The sequence below is a fragment of the Oncorhynchus nerka genome, linkage group LG23, assembly GCF_034236695.1.
Source record: "Oncorhynchus nerka isolate Pitt River linkage group LG23, Oner_Uvic_2.0, whole genome shotgun sequence".
Taxonomy (NCBI): Eukaryota; Metazoa; Chordata; class Actinopteri; order Salmoniformes; family Salmonidae; genus Oncorhynchus; species Oncorhynchus nerka.
In genome coordinates this window covers 4051704-4077790 of record NC_088418.1, presented here as the reverse complement: position 1 = coordinate 4077790, position 26087 = coordinate 4051704, and the positions used below count along the sequence as shown (strand labels likewise).

At 41.1% G+C, this 26087-nt stretch overlaps 2 protein-coding genes across 3 annotated transcripts in view; one reads left to right on the top strand and one right to left on the bottom strand.

The window, feature by feature from the left end:
• Nucleotides 1–17764, bottom strand: part of slx4ip (SLX4 interacting protein) — a 47363-nt gene extending 29599 nt beyond the window's left edge. The window contains exons 1-2 of one of the 2 annotated variants that reach the window (XM_065007796.1): nucleotides 17538–17764; nucleotides 17140–17187 (exon numbers count right to left, since the gene is read on the bottom strand). In XM_065007796.1, coding sequence (XP_064863868.1) covers nucleotides 17140–17166 — 27 coding nt within the window. In that variant the 5' untranslated portion in view covers nucleotides 17167–17187; nucleotides 17538–17764. Of the gene's footprint in view, nucleotides 1–17139; nucleotides 17188–17386 lie in introns of both variants that reach the window. The other variant, XM_065007795.1, reaches the window with a different exon arrangement.
• A 363-nt stretch (nucleotides 17765–18127) lies between these two features.
• Nucleotides 18128–25490, top strand: mkks (MKKS centrosomal shuttling protein). The gene is made up of 7 exons (XM_029650572.2): nucleotides 18128–18199; nucleotides 18394–19231; nucleotides 20083–20287; nucleotides 20499–20686; nucleotides 21254–21364; nucleotides 24017–24432; nucleotides 24698–25490. Exons 2-7 carry the CDS (start codon nucleotides 18428–18430, stop codon nucleotides 24855–24857), a joined length of 1884 nt encoding a protein of 627 aa, XP_029506432.1. The 5' UTR covers nucleotides 18128–18199; nucleotides 18394–18427; the 3' UTR covers nucleotides 24858–25490.
• Nucleotides 25491–26087: the final 597 nt, after the last annotated feature.

The following is a 26087-nucleotide window of genomic DNA, read 5'->3' as shown; positions in this document are numbered from 1 at the left end:
TAAGAATTTGTTCTTAACTGACTTGCCGGGTTAAATAAAGGTAAAATAAAACATTAAAATGTTCGCAGCATTGTCTGTCACCAGTGCAAATACCTTCTGTGGTCCAAATCATTGATGACTGCCTTCAGCTCATCTACAATGTAGAGACCGGTGTGTCTGTTGTCTGTTGTCCCTTGTGTCTGTGCTCTTGTAGAATGATGTAGTTAATTATTCCTTGCCCACAAACATTCGACCACCTATCAGAGATGATTGCCATACAGTCTGCTTTCTCTATGATTTGCTTGACCTTCACTTGACCTCTGTGTAACTCTGCATCCAGCATCTCATTAGTGTGCAAGATCTTGAGAATCAGCTGTGCATGTGATGGAAGAATGCACTGTGCATGCAGAGGGTTGCAATCCCATTGAATTGGGGATAGTTTAACCAAAATATGCCACAATACCTATAATTCCCTCATGTGTACCCCACACAAAAAAAGGTTCACTGTTATAAGCTACATTTCTTTTTTATGAATTTAAGCAAAATCCCCCCAAAATTCCAGGGCTCAACTTCCCACGGAGGATCTCCGGAACGTTTCCGACCCTTTGCAACCATACGCCGGTGTGGCGGTAATATGGTCGCCGCAACAACCCTAAAAATATTTGGGTCTTCTTTGGAACTGGGGATCTTGGGAAGAAATGTTTTCCGTTCTAACACACTTGGCCTACATTCCAGACGAGTATTGATTATTCAATCATCTGATCGGCGTCAGGAGTAGGTTATACACAATCGCGTTAGCATACTACCCTAACCATGTCTAACGCAATTGACATTTGGTCTGGTCTAGTCCTCTACTCAGTAACACAACAGCAGCAGCAGCACCGTGCGACTAGATGGGGATTCTCAGAAGTGGGGGGGGGGGGCCTTTAGCAGGAAGTCATTGGACAAACTTAACACACTTAGTCTACATTCCAAATGATTAGGGTCTATTGATTACTCAATAATCAAATCATGTGATCAGCTTCAAGGGTATCAATCAGTTTCACTGGGCAGCCCAACAAAACGGCTGCATCGTCAGCCAACCACAAAGGGTGACCCGCCTGATCCTGAGGTGACCTCTGAGCTGACCTCGGGTTTGACTTATGACCCCCACGTGATCAGGCCTCTTACAGAGGTTGGAATAATCCATTTGTGGGGGCGGGGGATCCAGACAGCAGTAATAGAAACCATAAAAGCCTGAATGTTCATCCTAGATGGAAGGAGCTAGCTACTGACCCACAGAGCTGCTGCCAATACTAGATTCTGTATCTAAATGTTACTCTTTATTTAATTTGTTTTACCTTTATTTAACCAGGCAAGTCAGTTAAGAACAAATTCTTATTTTCAATGACCGCCCTAGGAACAGTGGGTTAACTACCTGTTCAGGGGCAGAACGACAGATTTTACCTTGTCAGCTTCCGGTTACTAGTCCAACGCTCTAACCACTAGGCTACCCTACTCTTCTTCTTGCTTGAGCCTTTCATGTTACTACTACAGAAATACTTCAATACTGTAGGTGTGTTTGCTCGAGGACATTCAAACAAGACATTACATGCAAGTGCTGCTGTTACTGGGAAGAGAGACAAACGATTAAGGGCCAACTCCAGAAGGAGTCACCGTCTCATACGGTGTCCTAAAACCGGGCCAACACCGTTTTGTTCTCTCCTCAACACAGACTTTGTCTAGTTGTATAGAGGGCGTGAGGACCCAACAATACAACAGCACAGAGTGCTACTTAATACCAAGGTCCTGTATTGTATTCTGTCACAGTAGCGTGAATACACAGGAGTCCTTCTGTATGTCAGGACTTAACATCTCTATCCTAAACTCTCTTCTCTGCCAAGACTCTGATTAGCCGTGACCTGACAGAAGACAAAACACAAAAGTGAGTGCGCTACAGGGCCATATTTATTTAGTTCAGTTACCTTCGCTCTCTTGGATACAGAAACAATAATGGAAATCTTGAAGCATGTGGGGACAGCAGACTGGGATAGGGAGAGATTGAATATGTCCGTACAACACACGAGCCAGCTGGTCTCCACATGCTCTGAGGACGCGGCTGGTCTGAGCCCTGAGGACGCGGCTGGTCTGAGCTCTGAGGACGCGGCTGGTCTGAGCTCTGAGGACGCGGCTGGTCTGAGCCCTGAGGACGCGGCTGGTCTGAGCCCTGAGGACGGTCGAGCCCTGTGAGCCCTGGCTGGTCTGAGCCCTGAGGACGCGGCTGGTCTGAGCCCTGAGGACGCGGCTGGTCTGAGCCCTGAGGACGCGGCTGGTCTGAGCTCTGAGGACGCGGCTGGTCTGAGCTCTGAGGACGCGGCTGGTCTGAGCTCTGAGGACGCGGCTGGTCTGAGCTCTGAGGACGCGGCTGGTCTGAGCTCTGAGGACGCGGCTGGTCTGAGCTCTGAGGACGCGGCTGGTCTGAGCTCTGAGGACGCGGCTGGTCTGAGCTCTGAGGGCGCGGCTGGTCTGAGCTCTGAGGGCGCGGTTGGTCTGAGCTCGCGGCTGGTCTGAGCTCTGAGGACGCGGCTGGTCTGAGCTCTGAGGGCGCGGTTGGTCTGAGCTCGCGGCTGGTCTGAGCTCTGAGGACGTGGCTAGGGATGCCGGCAGCCTTGCGAGGGTTAACACACTTAAACGTCTTACTCACGTCGGCCACGATAAACGAGAGCTCACAGTACACGAAGCGGGCGAAGAATGGGTTTAGCTTGTCCGGGAGCAAGACATCGGTGTCCCCGACGTGGCTGGTTTTCCCTCAATAATCCTGTCTGGAGTCCCTGCAACATACGTCTCGTGTCTGAGCCGTTGAATTGTGACTCCACTTTGTCGCTGTACTGATGTTTTGCCTGTTTGATGGTCTTACGGAGGTCATAACAGGACTTTTTGTATACAACCATATTCCCAGTCACCTTGCCCTGGTAAAATGCGGTGGTTCACGACTTTCAGTTTTGCGCGAATGCTGCCATCTATCCATAGTTTTTGGTTTGGCTATGTTTTAATAGTCACAGTGGGAACAACATCCTCCATACATTTCCGGATGAACTTAGTCATCGTGTCAGTGTACACTTACATGTTATTCTCAGAGACGACCCGGGAACATCTCCCAGGTCCACATGATCATATTCTCAGAGACGACCCGGGAACATCTCCCAGGTCCACATGATCATATTCTCAGAGACGACCCGGGAACATCTCCCAAGTCCACATGATCATATTCTCAGAGACGACCCGGGAACATCTCCCAAGTCCCCATGATCATATTCTCAGAGACGACCCGGGAACATCTCCCAAGTCCACATGATCATATTCTCAGAGACGACCCGGGAACATCTCCCAAGTCCACATGATCATATTCTCAGAGACGACCCGGGAACATCTCCCAGGTCCCCATGATCATATTCTCAGAGACGACCCGGGAACATCTCCCAGGTCCACATGATCATATTCTCAGAGACGACCCGGGAACATCTCCCAGGTCCACATGATCATATTCTCAGAGACGACCCGGGAACATCTCCCAAGTCCCCATGATCATATTCTCAGAGACGACCCGGGAACATCTCCCAAGTCCACATGATCATATTCTCAGAGACGACCCGGGAACATCTCCCAAGTCCACATGATCATATTCTCAGAGACGACCCGGGAACATCTCCCAAGTCCCCATGATCATATTCTCAGAGACGACCGGGAACATCTCCCAGAGATCATATTCTCAGACCCGGGAACATCTCCCAAGTCCACATGATCATATTCTCAGAGACGACCCGGGAACATCTCCCAGGTCCACATGATCATATTCTCAGAGACGACCCGGGAACATCTCCCAGGTCCACATGATCATATTCTCAGAGACGACCCGGGAACATCTCCCAAGTCCCCATGATCATATTCTCAGAGACGACCCGGGAACATCTCCCAAGTCCACATGATCATATTCTCAGAGACGACCCGGGAACATCTCCCAAGTCCACATGATCATATTCTCAGAGACGACCCGGGAACATCTCCCAAGTCCACATGATCAAAACAACCTTGAAGCGCGGATTCCGATTGGTCAGAACAGCGTTGGACAGTCCTTACTACGGGTACTTCCTGTTTGAGTTTCTGCCTATAGGACGGGAGAAGCAGGAGGCGTGATCTGATCTGAAGGGAGGGAGGGCGGGGAAGGGCCTTGTAGCCTTTAACAGGATGTTGACTGTCTCCTGTGGAATGTTGCCCCAACTCCTCTTCAATGGCTGTGCAAAGTCACTAAATCACTAACAGGGATGGAAACTCATTTGTGCACAACATTTGAGAGAAATAAGCTTTTTGTGTATGGGACATTTCTGGTATCTTATTTCAGCTCATGAAACATGGGAGCAACGCCTTACAAGCCGAGTTAATATTTTGGTTCAGTAGAAATAAAATATGTTCTACCCAGTCAGTCTAATCACTCAGTAAATAAAGCAGTGTAATAGAGTCCTATGTTCTACCCAGTCAGTCTAATCACTCAGTGAATAAAGCAGTAGAATAGAGTCCTTCTATGTTCTACCCAGTCAGTCTAATCACTAATCACTGCCTTTCCCATTTCTTCCTGCAGGAAGGTCTCCATGGCTCTAGTCTCTGGTTAGTATCACTCTTCACCTGCTCTTATCTCTGTCCCAGACCCTCCCTCCCCGTCCATCCTCTCCCTCCTTTCCCCATCCATGCTGCTTCAAATCAGGCACTGGGTCCAAGTGGTCAGAGAACCACCACTACCCACTATGACAGCCAACCCCCCAGCCCTTTGCCATGGCTATCGTATGCGTATGAGAACCAGACCCCCTTCTACTCCCCTGCACTTAGCTTACATGCTAACAGCTCTAACATTATCCAATGGGCTCTGGTCAAAAGAAGTGCACTATGTAAGGAATATGGTGCCATTTGGGACCACATCAATGTACAATGAGGGCCCTGGTGCCAATCTGACATTAACCAGCCAATCTAACATTAACCAGCCAATCTAACCCTATTGTTATGTTGTTATAGTCTCTACCCCCTGGTAGAGTAACAGTATTATTCTGGTGTTACAGTCTCTACCCCCTGGTAGAGTAACAGTATTATTCTGTTACAGTCTCTACTCCCTGGTAGAGTAACAGTAGTATTATGGTGTTACAGTCTCTACCCCCTGGTAGAGTAACAGTATTATTCTGTTACAGTCTCTACTCCCTGGTAGAGTAACAGTATTATTCTGGTGTTACAGTCTCTACCCCCTGGTAGAGTAACAGTATTATTCTGGTGTTACAGTCTCTACCCACTAGGAAGGAATATGTAACCTCCCAGAGAGAGAGTATTCTATATGAACTGGTGAGAGAGTGATGAGGCCTTTCTGAACTGTGCGTATGAAGGCCTGCATGTGAAACAGAAAGAGGGTGACTGCCACGTCTAGTCAATTGGGCAACAGGGCATTAGGGAGAGACCCGTGCAGAGAGGTAGAGACCCGTGCAGATGTCCATTTGTTCCTGAACCTAAAACGTTTCATAAATGAAACATTAACAAAAAGACGGAGACCAGTGGGCTTTTCCTGCTCTGCACTTAAAACACAGGCATCTGGTGTGCATTACTCCATGAGAGGATGGCCAGGGCTAGTTCAGGAGATTCCTCAGGCTCGGCCTTGCACTGGAAATCATGATGAGAGGATGGCCAGGGCTAGTTCAGGAGATTCCTCAGGCTCGGCCTTGCACTGGAAATCATGAGAGGATGGCCAGGGCTAGTTCAGGAGATTCCTCAGGCTCGGCCTTGCACTGGGAATCATGATGAGAGGATGGCCAGGGCTAGTTCAGGAGATTCCTCAGGCTCGGCCTTGCACTGGGAATCATGATGAGAGGATGGCCAGGGCTAGTTCAGGAGATTCCTCAGGCTCGGCCTTGCACTGGAAATCATGATGAGAGGATGGCCAGGGCTAGTTCAGGAGATTCCTCAGGCTCGGCCTTGCACTGGGAATCATGATGAGAGGATGGCCAGGGCTAGTTCAGGAGATTCCTCAGGCTCGGCCTTGCACTGGAAATCATGATGAGAGGATGGCCAGGGCTAGTTCAGGAGATTCCTCAGGCTCGGCCTTGCACTGGGAATCATGATGAGAGGATGGCCAGGGCTAGTTCAGGAGATTCCTCAGGCTCGGCCTTGCACTGGGAATCATGATGAGAGGATGGCCAGGGCTAGTTCAGGAGATTCCTCAGGCTCAGGCACTGGTTAAACCAGCATGAATACCCTAAGAAATATAAAGCCATACAATATACAGGTAATGCTGTAAAAACCCCTAGAGAGTCAGTTTAAACCTACGTCTTCCGTATCTACTGTGGAAGGTGGCAGAGCTACAGCAGTATTTGTCAGACCAGGAGGCATCTGGACAAATCAGTCGTCACGAGAACTTCTGTAAAGTCCGAACGGTTTTGGTTTACAGAGTCACATGACCAGAAACATGGAAAGATGAGAGTCTCACGAACATGGGGGTTTGTTTTGGGATTTCCATCCCCACAAAGACTCATCTGAAGATAACCCGGGACCAAGAGTGTAATCATTAATCCAATCAGAAATTACCATTTCTATTTGACTAATTCAGGTAGGTCCCTCCCTGTTTGGTTCAGCTTGCTTCCATTTAAGAAATGTTTCACGAAATCGCCGTAATGAATACAACCCAGTTTGGAAAAAAGTGTACAGAACAAAAGTGGTGAAAACAAACTTGAAATATACTGATCTTTCTCCCAGATATAGGACAGAAACTTCACAACAAACTTCATTTTGATTGATTTTTTGACTATATGTTTTTCCATGGATTAATATATAATTCAATGCATTATCTATACATTACATATGCATTATCTATGCATTATCTATGGGCTAATAGCAGTAAGGCCAAATTCAACGGTTCATTTATTTATTTATTTTAAGTTTTAAAAAATTATACCCACAGGGGTCCTAAAACTCTAACTCAACTAGCTAAATGATCCTTGGTATGACCTTCTTAAAACCCAGCCTAGACTATGGACAAGGAATCAAATCAAATTTATTTATATAGCCCTTCGTACATCAGCTGATATCTCAAAGTGCTGTACAGAAACCCAGCAGACATTTGACAAAGCCGGGGGGGAAAGCTTCAAGTGGACAGACACTTTAAAAACGAGGCACTGAACAGCACTAGACCACCAGCCAAGGGTTTGCTATTGTGTTCACTTGAGTTATCGGAATCGCAGTTGGTCTCTCAAATTATGTAAATTGAGAGACGAGACCCTAGAATTTAATTGAACAAGAAAACATTGCTTACACACTTGGACTTATGAAACCAACTCATTTATGGCTGCAGGGACGCACTGTGGACGTGAGGCAAGACTTCTCAAATGTACAACAACAGCTCCCTCTAGTGGTAGTCTAAATGACAAGTACTATCTTTAAGAACACAGTGAACAAAACATTAATTACACCTTCCTAATATTGAGTTGGCACATGGACTCTCGAAGGTGTCGAAAGCTTTTGACTAAAAACTGAGCGGTCTGAGGTTGTGAGGCCAGTTGGACATACTGCCAAGTTCTATAAAAACGATGTTGGCCGCGGTTTATGGTAGAGAAATTAACATTTCATTTTCCATATGGACAAAATGTTGTTTCTCTAAAATGTTGTGCACAAATGTGTTTACATCCCTGCTAGTGAGCATTTCTCCTTTGCCAAAACAATCCATCCACCTGACAGGTGTGACATATCAAGATGAATAAACAGCATGATCATTACACAGGTGCACCTTGTGCTGGGGACAATAAAAGGCCACTCTAAAATGTGCAGTTTTGTCACACAACACCACAGATGTCTCAAGTATTGAGGAAGCCTGCAATTGGCATTTCCACCAGAGCCGTTTCCAGATAATTTAATGTTAATCTCTCTACCATAAGCCGCCTCCAATGTCATATTAGAGAATTTGGAATGTTTGTCCACAAGTGGCTTCACAACCACAGACCACGTGCAACACCAGCCCAGGACCTCCACATCTGGTTTCTTCACCTGCGGGATGGTCTGAGACCAGCCACCAGGACAGCTGAAGAAACAGAGGAGTATTTCTAGAATAAAGTCCCTTTGTGGGGAAAAACAGGCCCACCCATGGCTGCGCCCCTGCCCAGTCATGTGAAATCAATAGATTAGAGCCTAATGAATGTATTAAAATGGACTGATTTCCTTTAAATTAACTTTAACTCAGTAAAATTGTTGAAATTGTTGCATGTTGCGTAATATAAATACACACACAGAGAGAACCAAATAACTGATTAAAAACACGATTTTGTAATGAAGGTCTACAGTAGCCTCAACAGCACCCTCTAGGGTAGCACCATGGTGTAGCCGGACACCAGCCTGTCTCTGTCCTCTTCCAACACAAAACCAAGGATGCTCCTGGTTCACACCCCCTTCCACAGATATTAAACAGCCATTATCATGACTTCCCAACGACGTCCAATCACAGCTCTTGCAGCAAGAACAGAACATCTTGTCCAACCAATCAAAGGGTCAGATAACTAGTATATTTGAGCTTTAACAACAACATATGTTCTCTCTTTTCTGGAGGATCAAACTGAAATTGTAACCAGTTTTGTACGGCTTGTTTAATATACTTTAAACAAAATTCCATTTTCAATTAGTCTGAAATGAAAAGATGTCATCTGTATGAAGGTCAAAAGGCTTTGAACAAAGCCTGAGCCTTTTAATAATCTACTGGAGAACCATTTTGGGTTGAAGTATCATTTATATACGAGTGAAACGTTTAGTGGTTTAACTCTTTAATATTTCATCAATGTAGCCGCCCAAATAATCACTATATCAATAATCACTATATCAATAATCACTATATCAATAATCACTATATCAATAATCACTATATCAATAATCACTATATCAATAATCACTATATCAATAATCAATATATCAATCATCAATATATCAATAATCACATAATCACTATATCAATAATCAATATATCAATAATCACTATATCAATAATCAATATATCAATAATCACTATATCAATAATCAATATATCAATAATCACTATATCAATAATCACTAGATCAATAATCAATATATCAATCATCACTAGATCAATAATCACTATATCAATAATCACTATATCAATAATCACTATATCAATCATCAATATATCAATAATCACATAATCACTATATCAATAATCACTATATCAATAATCACTATATCACTATATCAATAATCACTATATCACTATATCAATAATCACTATATCACTATATCACTATATCAATAATCACATAATCACTATATCAATAATCACTATATCACTAATCACTATATCAATAATCACTATATCACTATATCAATAATCACTATATCACTATATCACTATATCAATAATCACTATATCAATATATCACTATATCAATAATCACTATATCAATAATCACTATATCAATAATCACTATATCAATAATCACTATATCACTATATCACTATATCAATAATCACTATATCAATATATCACTATATCACTATATCAATAATCACTAGATCAATAATCACTATATCAATATATCACTATATCAATAATCACTATATCAATAATCACTAGATCAATAATCACTATATCACTATATCACTATATCACTAATCAATATATCAATCATCACTAGATCAATAATCAATATATCAATCATCAATATATCAATAATCACTATATCAATCATCAATATATCAATAATCACTATATCACTATATCACTATATCACTATATCAATAATCACTATATCACTATATCACTATATCAATAATCACTATATCAATAATCACTAGATCAATAATCACTATATCAATAATCACTATATCACTATATCAATAATCACTATATCAATAATCAATATATCAATAATCACTATATCAATAATCACATAATCACTATATCAATAATCAATATATCAATAATCACTATATCAATAATCACTATATCAATAATCACTAGATCAATAATCACTATATCAATAATCACTATATCAATAATCACTATATCAATAATCACTATATCAATAATCACTATATCAATAATCACTATATCAATAATCACTATATCAATAATCACTATATCAATAATCACTATATCAATAATCACTATATCACTATATCAATAATCACTATATCAATAATCACTATATCAATCATCACTATATCAATCATCACTATATCAATATATCACTATATCAATAATCACTATATCACTATATCAATATATCAATCATCACTAGATCAATAATCACTATATCAATAATCACTATATCAATAATCACTATATCAATCATCACTATATCAATAATCACTAGATCAATAATCAATAATCACTATATCAATCATCACTATATCACTATATCAATATATCACTATATCAATAATCACTATATCAATAATCACTATATCAATAATCACTATATCAATAATCACTATATCAATATATCACTATATCAATAATCACTATATCAATATATCACTATATCAATAATCACTATATCAATAATCACATAATCACTATATCAATAATCAATATATCAATATATCACTATATCAATAATCACTATATCAATATATCACTATATCAATAATCACTATATCAATAATCACATAATCACTATATCAATAATCAATATATCAATAATCACTATATCAATAATCACTATATCAATAATCAATATATCAATAATCACTATATCAATCATCACTATATCACTATATCAATATATCAATCACCACTATATCACTATATCAATATATCACTATATCAATAATCACTATATCACTATATCACTATATCAATCATCACTATATCACTATATCAATATATCACTATATCAATAATCACTATATCAATATATCACTATATCAATAATCACTATATCAATAATCACTATATCAATAATCACTATATCAATAATCACTATATCAATATATCACTATATCAATAATCACTAGATCAATAATCACTAGATCAATAATCACTATATCAATAATCACTATATCAATCATCACTATATCAATAATCACTATATCAATCATCACTATATCAATCATCACTATATCAATAATCAATATATCAATAATCACTATATCAATCATCACTATATCACTATATCAATATATCACTATATCAATAATCACTATATCAATAATCACTATATCAATAATCACTATATCAATCATCACTATATCAATAATCACTATATCAATAATCAATATATCAATAATCACTATATCAATAATCACATAATCACTATATCAATAATCAATATATCAATAATCACTATATCAATAATCAATAATCACTATATCAATAATCACTATATCACTATATCAATAATCAATAATCACTATATCAATAATCACTATATCAATATATCACTATATCACTATATCAATAATCAATAATCACTATATCAATATATCACTATATCACTATATCAATAATCACTAGATCAATAATCACTATATCAATATATCACTATATCAATATATCACTATATCACTATATCAATAATCAATAATCACTATATCAATATATCACTATATCACTATATCAATAATCACTATATCAATAATCACTATATCAATAATCACTATATCAATAATCACTATATCACTATATCAATAATCAATAATCACTATATCAATAATCACTATATCAATATATCACTATATCAATAATCAATAATCACTATATCAATAATCACTATATCAATCATCACTAGATCAATAATCACTATATCATAGGCACCTTTCATTTTGTCTGGTTTAGCGTTCCAAAAAAAACGCAATATTTCTTTGCTCATATGATTCCAAAAACAAGTCGTCTGGAGTAGACAGCACCATTATTAAGTCAACTGTGATAGGACCCAAGAGTTTTTATTTTAGTTTAGTTTTTATTTCACCTTTATTTAACCAGGTAGGCTAGTTGAGAACACCTTTATTTAACCAGGTAGGCTAGTTGAGAACACCTTTATTTAACCAGGTAGGCTAGTTGAGAACACCTTTAATTAACCAGGTAGGCTAGTTGAGAACACCTTTATTTAACCAGGTAGGCTAGTTGAGAACACCTTTATTTAACCAGGTAGGCTAGTTGAGAACACCTTTATTTAACCAGGTAGGCTAGTTGAGAACACCTTTATTTAACCAGGTAGGCTAGTTGAGAACACCTTTATTTAACCAGGTAGGCTAGTTGAGAACACCTTTATTTAACCAGGTAGGCTAGTTGAGAACACCTTTATTTAACCAGGTAGGCTAGTTGAGAACACCTTTATTTAACCAGGTAGGCTAGTTGAGAACACCTTTATTTAACCAGGTAGGCTAGTTGAGAACACCTTTATTTAACCAGGTAGGCTAAGAACACCTTTATTTAACCAGGTAGGCTAGTTGAGAACACCTTTATTTAACCAGGTAGGCTAGTTGAGAACACCTTTATTTAACCAGGTAGGCAAGTTGAGAACACCTTTATTTAACCAGGTAGACTAGTTGAGAACACCTTTAATTAACCAGGTAGGCTAGTTGAGAACACCTTTAATTAACCAGGTAGGCTAGTTGAGAACACCTTTATTTAACCAGGTAGGCTAGTTGAGAACACCTTTATTTAACCAGGTAGGCAAGTTGAGAACACCTTTAATTAACCAGGTAGGCTAGTTGAGAACACCTGTATTTAACCAGGTAGGCTAGTTGAGAACACCTTTAATTAACCAGGTAGGCTAGTTGAGAACACCTTTAATTAACCAGGTAGGCTAGTTGAGAACACCTTTATTTAACCAGGTAGGCAAGTTGAGAACACCTTTAATTAACCAGGTAGGCTAGTTGAGAACACCTGTATTTAACCAGGTAGGCTAGTTGAGAACAAGTTCTCATTTACAATTGCGACCTGGCCAAGATAAAGCAAAGCAGTTCGACAGATACAACGACACAGAGTTACACATGGAGTAAAACAAACATACAGTCAATAATAGAGTATAAAAATAAGTCTATATACGATGTGAGAAGGGAGGTAAAGGCAAAAATAGACCATAGTGGCAAAGTAAATACAATATAGCAAGTAAAACACTGGAATGGTAGTTTTGCAGTGGAAGAATGTGCAAAGTAGAAATAAAAATAATAGTAAAATAATAGTTCAGCAATAGTTGCAGAATCGTATCTATTTTTGCTAACTTTCTAATTGTAATTGTGGTAAGTTCATTTATATTTTTTGAGATGTGAATACCGAGTATGTCTATTTCACCAACCGCCCATTTTATAAACTACAAGGTGGTGTAAACACTATTATTTTAACCATCCAATACGTACTATGGTGCACTTGTCATAATAAGGTTTTAATCCAGGAAGGCTAGAAAAAGTGACCAAGATGTTCAATGAGACTAGAGTCATCAACATACATTGACACTTTAGTTTTTAATCGCCTGGATTTCAAACTCCTTGATGTTCTTGTTGGATCTAATTTTAATAGCTAGCATTTCAATGGCCATAATAAAGAGCTTACCGTTCACATACTTAGCTAATGCAGCTAATTTAGCCTACTCAACAACCTGACAGGGAGGAATGCTATTTACTCTAGCTAGCTGGCTTAGGCTATCGAACACTGCTATGTTAGCTAGCTGGCTAAGGCTCTCGAACACTGCTATGTTAGCTAGCTGGCTAAGGCTCTCGAACACTGCTATGTTAGCTAGCTGGCTAAGGCTCTCGAACACTGCTATGTTAGCTAGCTGGCTAAGGCTATCCAACACTGCAACTCTTCCAAGTCAAGGTAAGCTTTCGGCTTTATTCATTTATTCCCACCGGGGCCCGACCGTGGAAGCTTCAAGTTCCTCGTTGTCCACATCACGAAAAATGTATCATGGTCCAAACACCAACAGTCGTAAAGAAGGCAATACCACGCCTCTTCCCCCTCAGGAAGCTGAGAAAATTTGGCATGGGCCCTCAAGATCCTCAAAAAGTTCTACAGCTGCACCATCGAGAGCATCTTGACTGGCTGCATCACCACCTAGTATGGCAACTGCTTGGCATCCGACCACAAGGCGCTACAGAGGGTCGTGTGTACGGCCCAGTACATCACCGGGGCCGAGCTCTCTACATTCCAGAACCTCTATACCAGGCGGTGTCAAAGGAAGGGCCAAAAAATGTGTTAAAGACTCCCGCCACAGACTGTTCTCTCTGCAACCGCACAGCAAGCGGTACCAATGCACCAACTCTGGAACCAACAGGACCCTGAATAGCTTCTACCCCCAAGCCATAAGACGGCTAAATAGTTAATCAAATGGCTACCAGGACGATCTCCATTGACACTTTTTTTTGCACTAACTCACAAAGTTCTTTGATCATACGCTGCTACAGTCTATTATCTATCCTGTTGTCTAGTCACGCTACCTGGACCTATATCTACCTCATACCCCTTCACATCGACTCAGTACTACAGTCTATTATCTATCCTGTTGTCTAGTCACGCTACCTGGACCTAACCTCATACCCTTCACATCGACTCAGTACTTCTATTATCTATCCTGTTGTCTAGTCACGTACCTGGACCTGTATCTACCTCATACCCCTTCACATCGACTCAGTACTACAGTCTATTATCTATCCTGTTGTCTAGTCAGTCACCTGCTACTACTGACTCAGTACTACAGTCTATTATCTATCCTGTTGTCTAGTCACCCTGGACCTTCACCTCATACGACTCAGTACTACAGTCTATTATCTATCCTGTTGTCTAGTCACGCTACCTGGACCTATATCTACCTCATACCCCTTCACATCGACTCAGTACTACAGTCTATTATCTATCCTGTTGTCTAGTCACGCTACCTGACTCAGTACTAGTCTATCTATCCTACACGCTACCTGGACCTATATCTACCCCTTCACATCGACTCAGTACTACAGTCTATTATCTATCCTGTTGTCTAGTCACGCTACCTGGACCTATATCTACCTCATACCCCTTCACATCGACTCAGTACTACAGTCTATTATCTATCCTGTTGTCCTGGACCTGTATCTACCTCATACCCCTTCACATCGACTCAGTACTACAGTCTATTATCTATCCTGTTGTCTAGTCACGCTACCTGGACCTATATCTACCTCATACCCCTTCACATCGACTCAGTACTACAGTCTATTATCTATCCTGTTGTCTAGTCACGCTACCTGGACCTATATCTACCTCATACCCCTTCACATCGACTCAGTACTACAGTCTATTATCTATCCTGTTGTCTAGTCACGCTACCTGGACCTATATCTACCTCATACCCCTTCACCTCAGTCACATCGACCAGTACCTATGTCTATCCTGTTGTCTAGTCACGCTACCTGGACCTATATCTACCTCATACCCCTTCACATCGACTCAGTACTACAGTCTATTATCTATCCTGTTGTCTAGTCACGCTACCTGGACCTATATCTACCTCATACCCCTTCACATCGACTCAGTACTACAGTCTATTATCTATCCTGTTGTCTAGTCACGTTACCTGGACCTATATCTACCTCATACCCCTTCACATCGACTCAGTACTACAGTCTATTATCTATCCTGTTGTCTAGTCACGTTACCTGGACCTATATCTACCTCATACCCCTTCACATCGACTCAGTACTACAGTCTATTATCTATCCTGTTGTCTAGTCACGCTACCTTGACCTGTATGTAAATATCTACCTCATACCCCTTCACATCGACTCAGTACTCCCTGTATATAACCATAACCATTCTACTCATTATTTCTATTCGTTATTCACCTTGTGTTTAGTATTTATTTTTTAGAAAATATTTTTCACTGTTAGTCTACATCGGCTGTTTATGAAACATGTGACAAATACAATTTTACTTGATTTGTTGTTCACCTTAGTCCACAAGCGAAGGAAAGGTGAGAGGAGGAGAGCGCGTAGATGTGAGAAGGAATTACACATTGAGCAAGTGATGAGGCTGTATGTGGCTGCTATTAAAAGTGAAGTGTGTATTCAGGTGATCAGGGGTGTATTCATTCCGTCAATTCTGTTGAAAAAACGTTTCCTAAACGGAAGCCTGTGCAATGAAATGGGGCAGGACCTACCTGAATTTGTCCAATAGAAACTCTTGTTTTGGTTGCAAAAAGTAATGTTTTTGCAACTGTTTGGACTAATGATTACACCCCAGATCAGCTAGATGCAGACAAGAGTGGGCAAGGTGGTATTGAACGCGTCACTGTCTGACACCTTGATTACTCCAACTTGTCTCTCCACCTCTACACCTACATTATAGACTTTCATTCATAGGCTAGTTTGTATGAACCTCATGATGTGTATTATCTAGTCCATAGTAGAGTATCTCATGTCATAGTCCTATAAGGCACACCTCAGTTTGTCCATGTCCTAACACACCTCATGATGCCCATAGTCCTATAAGGTTATATCTCAGTCTAGTCCATAGTCCTATAAGGTTAGTATCACACCTCATGTAGTCTAGTCCATAGTCCTATAAGGTTAGTATCACACCTCATGTAGTCTAGCCCATAGTCCTATAAGGTTAGTATCACACCTCATGTAGTCTAGCCCATAGTCCTATATGTTTTAATAAGGTTAGTATCACACCTCATGTAGTCTAGTCCATAGTCCTATAAGGTTCGTATCACACCTCATGTAGCCTAGTCCATAGTCCTATAAGGGCGAGGCAGGTAGCCTAGTGGTTAGAGGGGCAAATTCAAGTATCACGTAGTAAGCCTAAACCTATCGATGTTACATTGAACTGGGTGAATGGAATATGAAGGACAGTCATCCAACATGCTGTAATAGAAATAAGACCATGCTCATTAAATAATTAATGGTCCTCCCTCATCTTTAACGGGTCAAACCGCCATTGCTTACGCTTAGTAGTTGCCACAGTTCTGGAGCATGTCTTTAACCATTTTAAAATGTCAACTTCAATGGAGTATGGATGTCCCAAGGATCCCGGATGACAAGGACCATCATATCCAATCATCGAATGCGTCAAACATTACAGAATAAACTTGCTAATCAGTTACCCGAAGACAGAGCAATAACAGTCAGATTAATAAAACAACGTTAGACCACTTGTTTTAAAGGTGTCTTTCCACTTACCTTTACAACAACCTTGTGAGGAGCCATTCTTGTTGAGTCTAGTAGTAACTACGACCAGGAAACAAACATGTAACGTTAATATTCTTTACATTTGCCCACACCATATCCTTTCATAAACATGACAATGTAACCTGATGGAGAACCACGAAGTAACCTAACTGTGGCTTTTTGCTTGAGTCACAATAGCTAGCATACATTAGATATCCAGCTATGGAAAAACGGATAGTAATTGCAATAGTTAATTTACCAGATTACTGTAGATGTCAGTGTTGCGTTTCGGGGGCAGTGAGTATTGTAGCTACACGTTAGGTACAAAACTTTTATTGTTGAACAAGAACACGGTGTACAAGCTAAGCAGCTAAACTAGGTAGCTTGTAAGCCGTGTTTGTTGTATTTACCGTAGCTAACAAGCAAGAAACCGACTGTTATTCAATCATCTGACTTCAGGACGAGCTGTAACGTTAACTAGCTGCGTGTATTTAATAGCTGCATAACAACTTATTTTCCACTAGTTACCACAGCCACAAAGTAAAAATGGGGCTTTATCGTAAAAAAAAAATTTGAAACAAAGGTTATGGTTAGCATTGTGCTTAAGTTTCAGGTTAGGTTTAGTTTTAAAATCAGATTTAAAAAATATTAATTGTAGAAATAGACGGGTTTTAGACCTAATTATGACTTTGTGGCTGTGGTAACTAGGGACGACGATTTTCCGCCGACTGTTTTTGAAAATGTATCACGTGACTTGAAGGACCCCGTAGCGGGGTCGTCATAGAAACGGTTTAGCTGGCCAACAGAAGCCTTTGTTTCTCATCCAATAACCTCCACTAAAAAATACACATTTCACCATAGACAACGAATATAATCATCAATATACTATTATAAAACACATTTCACCGTGTATAGGAACAATCATTTCTGGGGTAATCGGATTTAATCAACGTAATCTAATATATTGTAATCAGGTATTTTTCAATATGCTTAAAACTAACAGCTGTCAGATTTTCGACCGCCGAACAATCATATACAGTAGCGTACTGGTGCTGTTTCGCAGCTCTAAAATGTGAGTTAAATGTGTTTAAAGACAGAAAAAGTCCATGGGTATATTTAGCAATATCAAAGGGTGTACTAAACATTTGTAATCGAGTAAAAATCACACCCGAATTTATCAGGGAATGTGTGATATGATAGTATGTAGCTAACACTGGCTAGCCATACAACAATTAATTTGGAGGGCTTCTCGTCTTGTGTCTTCAGCTCCAATGATTTGTGCATGAAAGAATAAGTAACTATGTCTCGAGTTACCAAGAAAGCGTCATCTGTCTGTACAGACAGCCCACTGAGCATGAGTGAAGTCTGTCGGAAGATGACACTGATGAGGCACATCCTCACCTCTTGTTTCGGACCCAATGGTAGACTGAAGCAAGTCCATAACAACGTTGGTGGACACGTCCTGACCACCTCCACCTCTACATCCCTACTTCAAGCTGTTTCCTCATCGGAGCCGTTACTCAAACTTATAACTGCCTCCATCCTAAACCACCTGTCTCGGTTCAGTGACTGTGGTCTGTACACTGGCATCCTCTGTTTTTCCCTCATTGACCATGTTCAGAAGTCAGGCTTGAGACCAAGTGTTGCAATCAAAATCAACAAACAACTATTGGAGGTTTGCACCAGTTTCCTCAACCAGGAGGACTGTGGCTGTAAAGTGAATGTCGATTTCAACAGCTGCCAGAGCTTGGTGACACTAGCCAGGAGTGTCATCTCTAGCAAACCTGCCTGTGTGTTGACTGAGGGTGAACAACAGCATATCAGCACGTTGGCTGTCCATGCCTTTCTACTGACTGTCCCCTGTGGTGACACCCCGGGCTCCCCAGACAGAGTCCGTCTTGGTAGGACTGTGACTGTCTCCATCGAGGGACAGTTTGTGCTAGATTCTGCAGTGTTTCCAGGTCTGCTGGTGAATGTCCCAGACATGCAGCTTCACCCCACAGACTCGGAGAGAACCAGACGGGGGCCCGGTCCCTTCCGACTAGCCCTGTTCACGGTGTCTCTCTCAGGGGATCTATCTGAGTTCGGAGAGGGGTCCCTGGAGGTAATGGTATACCTTACTTTTGCCACTAAATGCAATATTTTAGTAACCTCAAACATAAATGTACGGCAGGGTAGCCTAGTGGTTAGAGGGGGGGGCAGGTAGCCTAGTGGTTAGAGGGGGGAGGCAGGTAGCCTAGTGGTTAGAGCGTAGAGGCGGCAGGTAGCCTAGTGGTTAGAGCATAGAGGCGGCAGGTAGCCTAGTGGTTAGAGTGTAGGGACGGCAGGTAGCCTAGTGGTTAGAGCGTAGAAGCGGCAGGTAGCCTAGTGGTTAGAGCGTAGAGGCGGCAGGTAGCCTAGTGGTTAGAGCGTAGGGGTGGCAGGGTAGCCTAGTGGTTAGAGCGTAGGGGTGGCAGGGTAGCCTAGTGGTTAGAGTGTAAGGGCGGCAGGGTAGCCTAGTGGTTATAGCGTAGATGCAGCAGGGTAGCCTAGTGGTTAGAGTGTAGGGACGGCAGGTAACCTAGTGGTTAGAGTGTAGGGGCGGCAGGTAGCCTAGTGGTTAGAGCGTAGGGGCGGCAGGTAGCCTATTGGTTAGAGTGTTGGACTAGTAACCGAAAGGTTGCAAGTTCAAATCCCTGAGCTGACAAGGTACAAATTTGTCATTCTGCCCCTGAACAGGCAGTTAACCCACTGTTCCTCGGCCGTCATTGAAAATAAGAATTTGTTCTTAACGGACTTGCCTAGTTAAATAAAGGTCAAATAAATACAATATCGTCAAGGTTTTTATTCAATAACGCATTTTAAACATGAATGTTTTCTTTGTCTGTCAATGTAATATATGTAATATGTAATAATAGTATTTCAAAGTCTATAACTGCCATGTGGGTTTTATTATTCAACTCTTGATCTTGAAAGGTGCACAGTGGAGCCCCAGACCCAGAAGACCTCATCCTGGATGAGTTACTGAAGCTGGGAGAGCAGGCGGTTACAGACCAGGTGGAGGTGTTTATGTGTCAGAGAGTAATACACCCTGTACTGCAGCATTACCTCCGGAGGCACGGAGTCTTGGTCGTAGAGAGACTCGGCATTGCACTCATCCAGCCCATTGTTCAAATGACAGGTAATGTAATATAGTGTACTTATCAGTAATGCTTTACCCAGTAATGCTTTACCCTTTATATTAGTATTTTGTAGTAGGTAGGTTAGTGCTGAGAATAAAATACATTTAGGGGCCTAGTTTCTATTTTGTTATAATACATGGGTTTCATATATCAATATAAATCCTACTAGATTCGAGAAAGCACTGTTTTTCTCCTGTCCCACTGTTCCAGGTGCTCAAGCAGTGGCGTTGTACCAGACCCCTATCCCTCCTGAGGCCTATGGCCAGGTGAAAGGCTGCTGTGTCAGGACCGTTGGATCCAGAGAGATGCTGCATCTCCTTCCACCTCGGGAACCAGCACCAGCTGTCTGCACTATGGTCCTCTGCCACAGGAACGACACCATGCTCAACGAACTGAAGGTAGACGAGACTGAGCCTATTGTGTAACAGAGATAAGAACGGGAAGTAAGCTCACTCCACCGCTAGCTGGAAATGTTGCCAATGTTGGTGTGCTGACCCTGGTTTAAGCCCATTCAGAGGCTTGTTCAGGAAGGCAACGCTAAGGTAGCACCCTTTACATATGCTCAATGAACTGTAGTTAGACACACTGGCACCCTTTACATATGCTCAATGAACTGTAGTTAGACACACTGGCTCCCTTTACATATGCTCAATGAACTGTAGTTAGACACACTGGCACCCTTTACATATGCTCAATGAACTGTAGTTAGACACACTGGCACCCTTTACATATGCTCAATGAACTGTAGTTAGACACACTGGCACCATTTACATATGCTCAAATAGTCAAATAATAACAGTCAAGCAATAACAGTCTACCTATACTCTGAATGTAATCCAAGCCTGTCTTAGAAGTGTAATCTAGTTCCTCTCATTGTTTAGTTAATGTTAGAATGTCGCTAAATGTTTTTCTTTTTTATGGATCTGTTGTTATTCTGCGTCTCTGTGGTTGTTGTGATGTTCCAGGTCGCGTGTCAGAGGGCAGAGCATGTGTTGAGGCTGACCCTGAGAGACCCGGTAGCTCTGCTGGGAGGAGGATGCACTGAGACACACATGGCAGCCTACATCAGTAACAAGGTCCGTACCGTGGTGGCTCCTTTAAAAGTTGAGTCATACTGAGGCACACATGGCAGCCTACATCAGTAACAAGGTCCGTACCGTGGTGGCTCCTTTAAAAGTTGAGTCATACTGAGGCACACATGGCAGCCTACATCAGTAACAAGGTCCGTACAGTGGTGGCTCCTTTAAAAGTTGAGTCATACTGAGGCACACATGGCAGCCTACATCAGTAACAAGGTCCGTACAGTGGTGGCTCCTTTAAAAGTTGAGTCATACTGAGGCACACATGGCAGCCTACATCAGTAACAAGGTCCGTACCGTGGTGGCTCCTTTAAAAGTTGAGTCATACTGAGGCACACATGGCAGCCTACATCAGTAACAAGGTCCGTATTAACATAGTGGTGGCTCCTTTAAAATTGAGTCATACTGAGGCACACATGGCAGCCTACATCAGTAACAAGGTCCGTTCAAACAGTGGTGGCTCCTTTAAAAGTTGAGTCATACTGAGGCACACATGGCAGCCTACATCAGTAACAATTTGTCCGTAACAGTGGTTGCTCCTTTAAAAAAATGGAAAATCTGTTATTCAATGTGTTTCTATGGGCTAATAGCAGTAAGGACTATCTGTTATTCAATGTGTTTCTATTGGCTAATAGCAGTAAGGACTGTCTGTTATTCAATGTGTTTCTAATAGCAGTAAGGACTATCTGTTATTCAATGTGTTTCTATGGGCTAATAGCAGTAAGGACTATCTGTTATTCAATGTGTTTCTATGGGCTAATAGCAGTAAGGACTATCTGTTATTCAATGTGTTTCTATGGGCTAATAGCAGTAAGGACTACCCCATCTGTTATTCAATGTGTTTCTATGGGCTAATAGCAGTAAGGACTATCTGTTATTCAATGTGTTTCTAATAGCAGTAAGGACTATCTGTTATTCAATGTGTTTCTATGGGCTAATAGCAGTAAGGACTATCTGTTATTCAATGTGTTTCTAATAGCAGTAAGGACTATCTGTTATTCAATGTGTTTCTATGGGCTAATAGCAGTAAGGACTATCTGTTATTCAATGTGTTTCTAATAGCAGTAAGGACTATCTGTTATTCAATGTGTTTCTATGGGCTAATAGCAGTAAGGACTATCTGTTATTCAATGTGTTTCTATGGGCTAATAGCAGTAAGGACTGTCTGTTATTCAATGTGTTTCTATGGGCTAATAGCAGTAAGGACTATCTGTTATTCAATGTGTTTCTAATAGCAGTAAGGACTATCTGTTATTCAATGTGTTTCTATGGGCTAATAGCAGTAAGGACTATCTGTTATTCAATGTGTTTCTATGGGCTAATAGCAGTAAGGACTATCTGTTATTCAATGTGTTTCTAATGGGCAAAGAAAAAACAGTAAGGACTATCTGTTATTCAATGTGTTTCTATGGGCTAATAGCAGTAAGGACTATCTGTTATTCAATGTGTTTCTATGGGCTAATAGCAGTAAGGACTATCTGTTATTCAATGTGTTTCTATGGGCTAATAGCAGTAAGGACTGTCTGTTATTCAATGTGTTTCTATTGGCTAATAGCAGTAAGGACTATCTGTTATTCAATGTGTTTCTATGGGCTAATAGCAGTAAGGACTATCTGTTATTCAATGTGTTTCTATGGGCTAATAGCAGTAAGGACTATCTGTTATTCAATGTGTTTCTATGGGCTAATAGCAGTAAGGACTATCTGTTATTCAATGTGTTTCTAATAGCAGTAAGGACTATCTGTTATTCAATGTGTTTCTATGGGCTAATAGCAGTAAGGACTATCTGTTATTCAATGTGTTTCTATGGGCTAATAGCAGTAAGGACTATCTGTTATTCAATGTGTTTCTATGGGCTAATAGCAGTAAGGACTATCTGTTATTCAATGTGTTTCTATGGGCTAATAGCAGTAAGGACTATCTGTTATTCAATGTGTTTCTAATAGCAGTAAGGACTATCTGTTATTCAATGTGTTTCTATGGGCTAATAGCAGTAAGGACTATCTGTTATTCAATGTGTTTCTATGGGCTAATAGCAGTAAGGACTATCTGTTATTCAATGTGTTTCTAATAGCAGTAAGGACTATCTGTTATTCAATGTGTTTCTATGGGCTAATAGCAGTAAGGCCAAATACTGAATTTTTCATCAAATAATTGTTTAAAAATATATAAAAAAATTGTGGGATACTTCAAGGAGTTTTTAAAATTCAAAATCAACTGGCTAATTGATCCATGGTATGACCTTCTTAAAACAATTCCATATAGCTTAGTACACCCCCCCCCATACTGCTCAATAACACTGAACCAGAAATACTCATATATATGAATGATTTCATGTGGTCCAGATATACTCATATTTATGACTGATTTCATGTGGTCCAGAAATACTCGGTGTTGTTGTTGTATGTGATGTATGACCTCTAAATAAACAAGCTTTATGTTCAGATATACTCATATGTGGCTCAATTTGTAGAGCATGGAGCTTACAACGTCAAGGGTTCGATTCCCGCTGTGGCTACCCACTGAAAAATACATTCACGAACCATTTAAGTCGCTTTGGATCAAAGGGTCTGGTAAATGGCGTATATAGTTATATTGGTATATTATATTTGCTGATTTTTAAATGATTGAAATCTAATCCCGTCACAGGGCACTACGGAAGCAGCGGAGGCAGCGTTATCCCTGGGAGTCTCCCAGTCTCAGTACCTACTGGGACTGAACGGGTTCTGCTCCTCCCTGGAGGCTGTAGCCTTGGCCCTGGTGCACGATGGAGAAACCGGCCTCGTAGACCTCAGCTACGCCCACCACTGGTCTGTGCCCCAGGGAGAGGCTGTTCATTCGGGTACTGTGCCCCAGGGAGAGGCTGTTCATTCGGGTACTGTGCCCCAGGGAGAGGCTGTTCATTCGGGTACTGTGCCCAAGGGAGAGGCTGTTCATTCGGGTACTGTGCCCCATGGAGAGGCACTCCAGTGGGGTGATGGAGATGAGGTTCCAGCCACCTGTGGCTGTGGCCTGGTGGAGAGGAGCGCCAGGCCTGGGCTGGAGTGGACTCCCCTCAACACCAGGTACCCACCATAGATTCATGAATACGTTGATGTTGGGCGTTGTATGTGATGTGTGTTAATGTGTGATGTATGTTATTGTATGTAGAAGATGATGCTGTTGTATTGTATGTAGAAGAGGATGTGTGTTGTGTGTTAATGTGTGATGTATGTTATTGTATGTAGAAGAGGATGTTGTTGTATTGTATGTAGAAGAGGATGTTGTTGTATTGTATGTAGAAGAGGATGTATGTATGTCCTCTGAATAAACAAGCTTTACGTTCACCAGGTACCCTTCACGTCCTGCCCCCCTGGTTGTGGGTAAGGACACTCCCCCTCAGCTCAGGGTGCTGGACTCCTTCACAGCCAAACTCAATGCTCTGCAGGTTGCCGTGGAAATGGCTAATCTGGTACTGGACATTAGATACGTCATCCAAGATGTGAACTGACACTAACCTCTCATCCAAGATGTCAACTGACACCAACCTCTCATCCAAGATGTCAACTGACACCAACCTCTCATCCAAGATGTCAACTGACACTAACCTCTCATCCAAGATGTCAACTGACACCAACCTCTCATCCAAGATGTCAACTGACACCAACCTCTCATCCAAGATGTCAACTGACACCAACCTCTCATCCAAGATGTCAACTGACACCAACCTCTCATCCAAGATGTCAACTGACACCAACCTCTCAATTCAATTCAAAGGGGCTTTATTAGCATGGAATGTGTTTACATTGTCATTGTTTTGTTTACAGTTTATTTCAGCTTTTAACAGTAAACATTACACACAACACTTTCAAGAGAATAACGTTTAAAACATGATATTACTAGCGGTTATAAAAAAAAATCTAGTATAACATTTAAAATGTTACATAAGCTAGGTGTCGTGACAATGTGCAAATAGTAGACTGTACGAATGACAGGGGTGGGAAATGAATAGGCAGATATATGTAGGTTTTATTCGATTGTTGTTTCTGACCCACTGGTCGACCTTTTCTTGTGGCAGCAGGTCACACATCTTGCTACTGTGATATTTTGCCTAACAGGAGAAAAATGATATGTGTTGGAATTCTTTGCGGGTTTGTGTAATTTTGAGGGAAATATGTGTCTCTAATATGGTCGTACATTTGGCAGGAGGTTAGGAAGTGCAGCTCAGTTTCCACCCCATTTTGTGGGCGGTGAGCACATAACTTGTCTTCTCTTGAAAGCCAGGTCTGCCTTCAGTGTCCTTTCTAAATAGTAAGGCTCACTGAGTCTGTACATAGTCAAATATTTTAATTTTAGGTCAGTCACAGTGGTCAGGTATTCTGCCACTGAGTACTCTCTGTGTAGGGCCAAATAGCATTCTAGTTTGCTCAGTTTTTTTGAAAATTCTTTCCAATGTGTCAAGTAATTCTTTTTTTGTTTTTCTCATGATTTGGTTGGGTCTAATTGTGTGGCTGTCCTGTGGCTCTGTGGGGTGTGTTTGTGAACAGAGCCCCAGGACCAGCCGTTCTCTAGGTTAATCTCCTTGCAGGTGAGGGCTTTGTGCTACTGTCTATATGTAGATATCTAGGTAGATCTCTACAGTCTATGTGGATATCTAGGTAGATCTCTACTGTCTATATGTAGATATCTTGGTAGATCTCTACTGTCTATATGTAGATCTCTACTGTCTATATGTAGATCT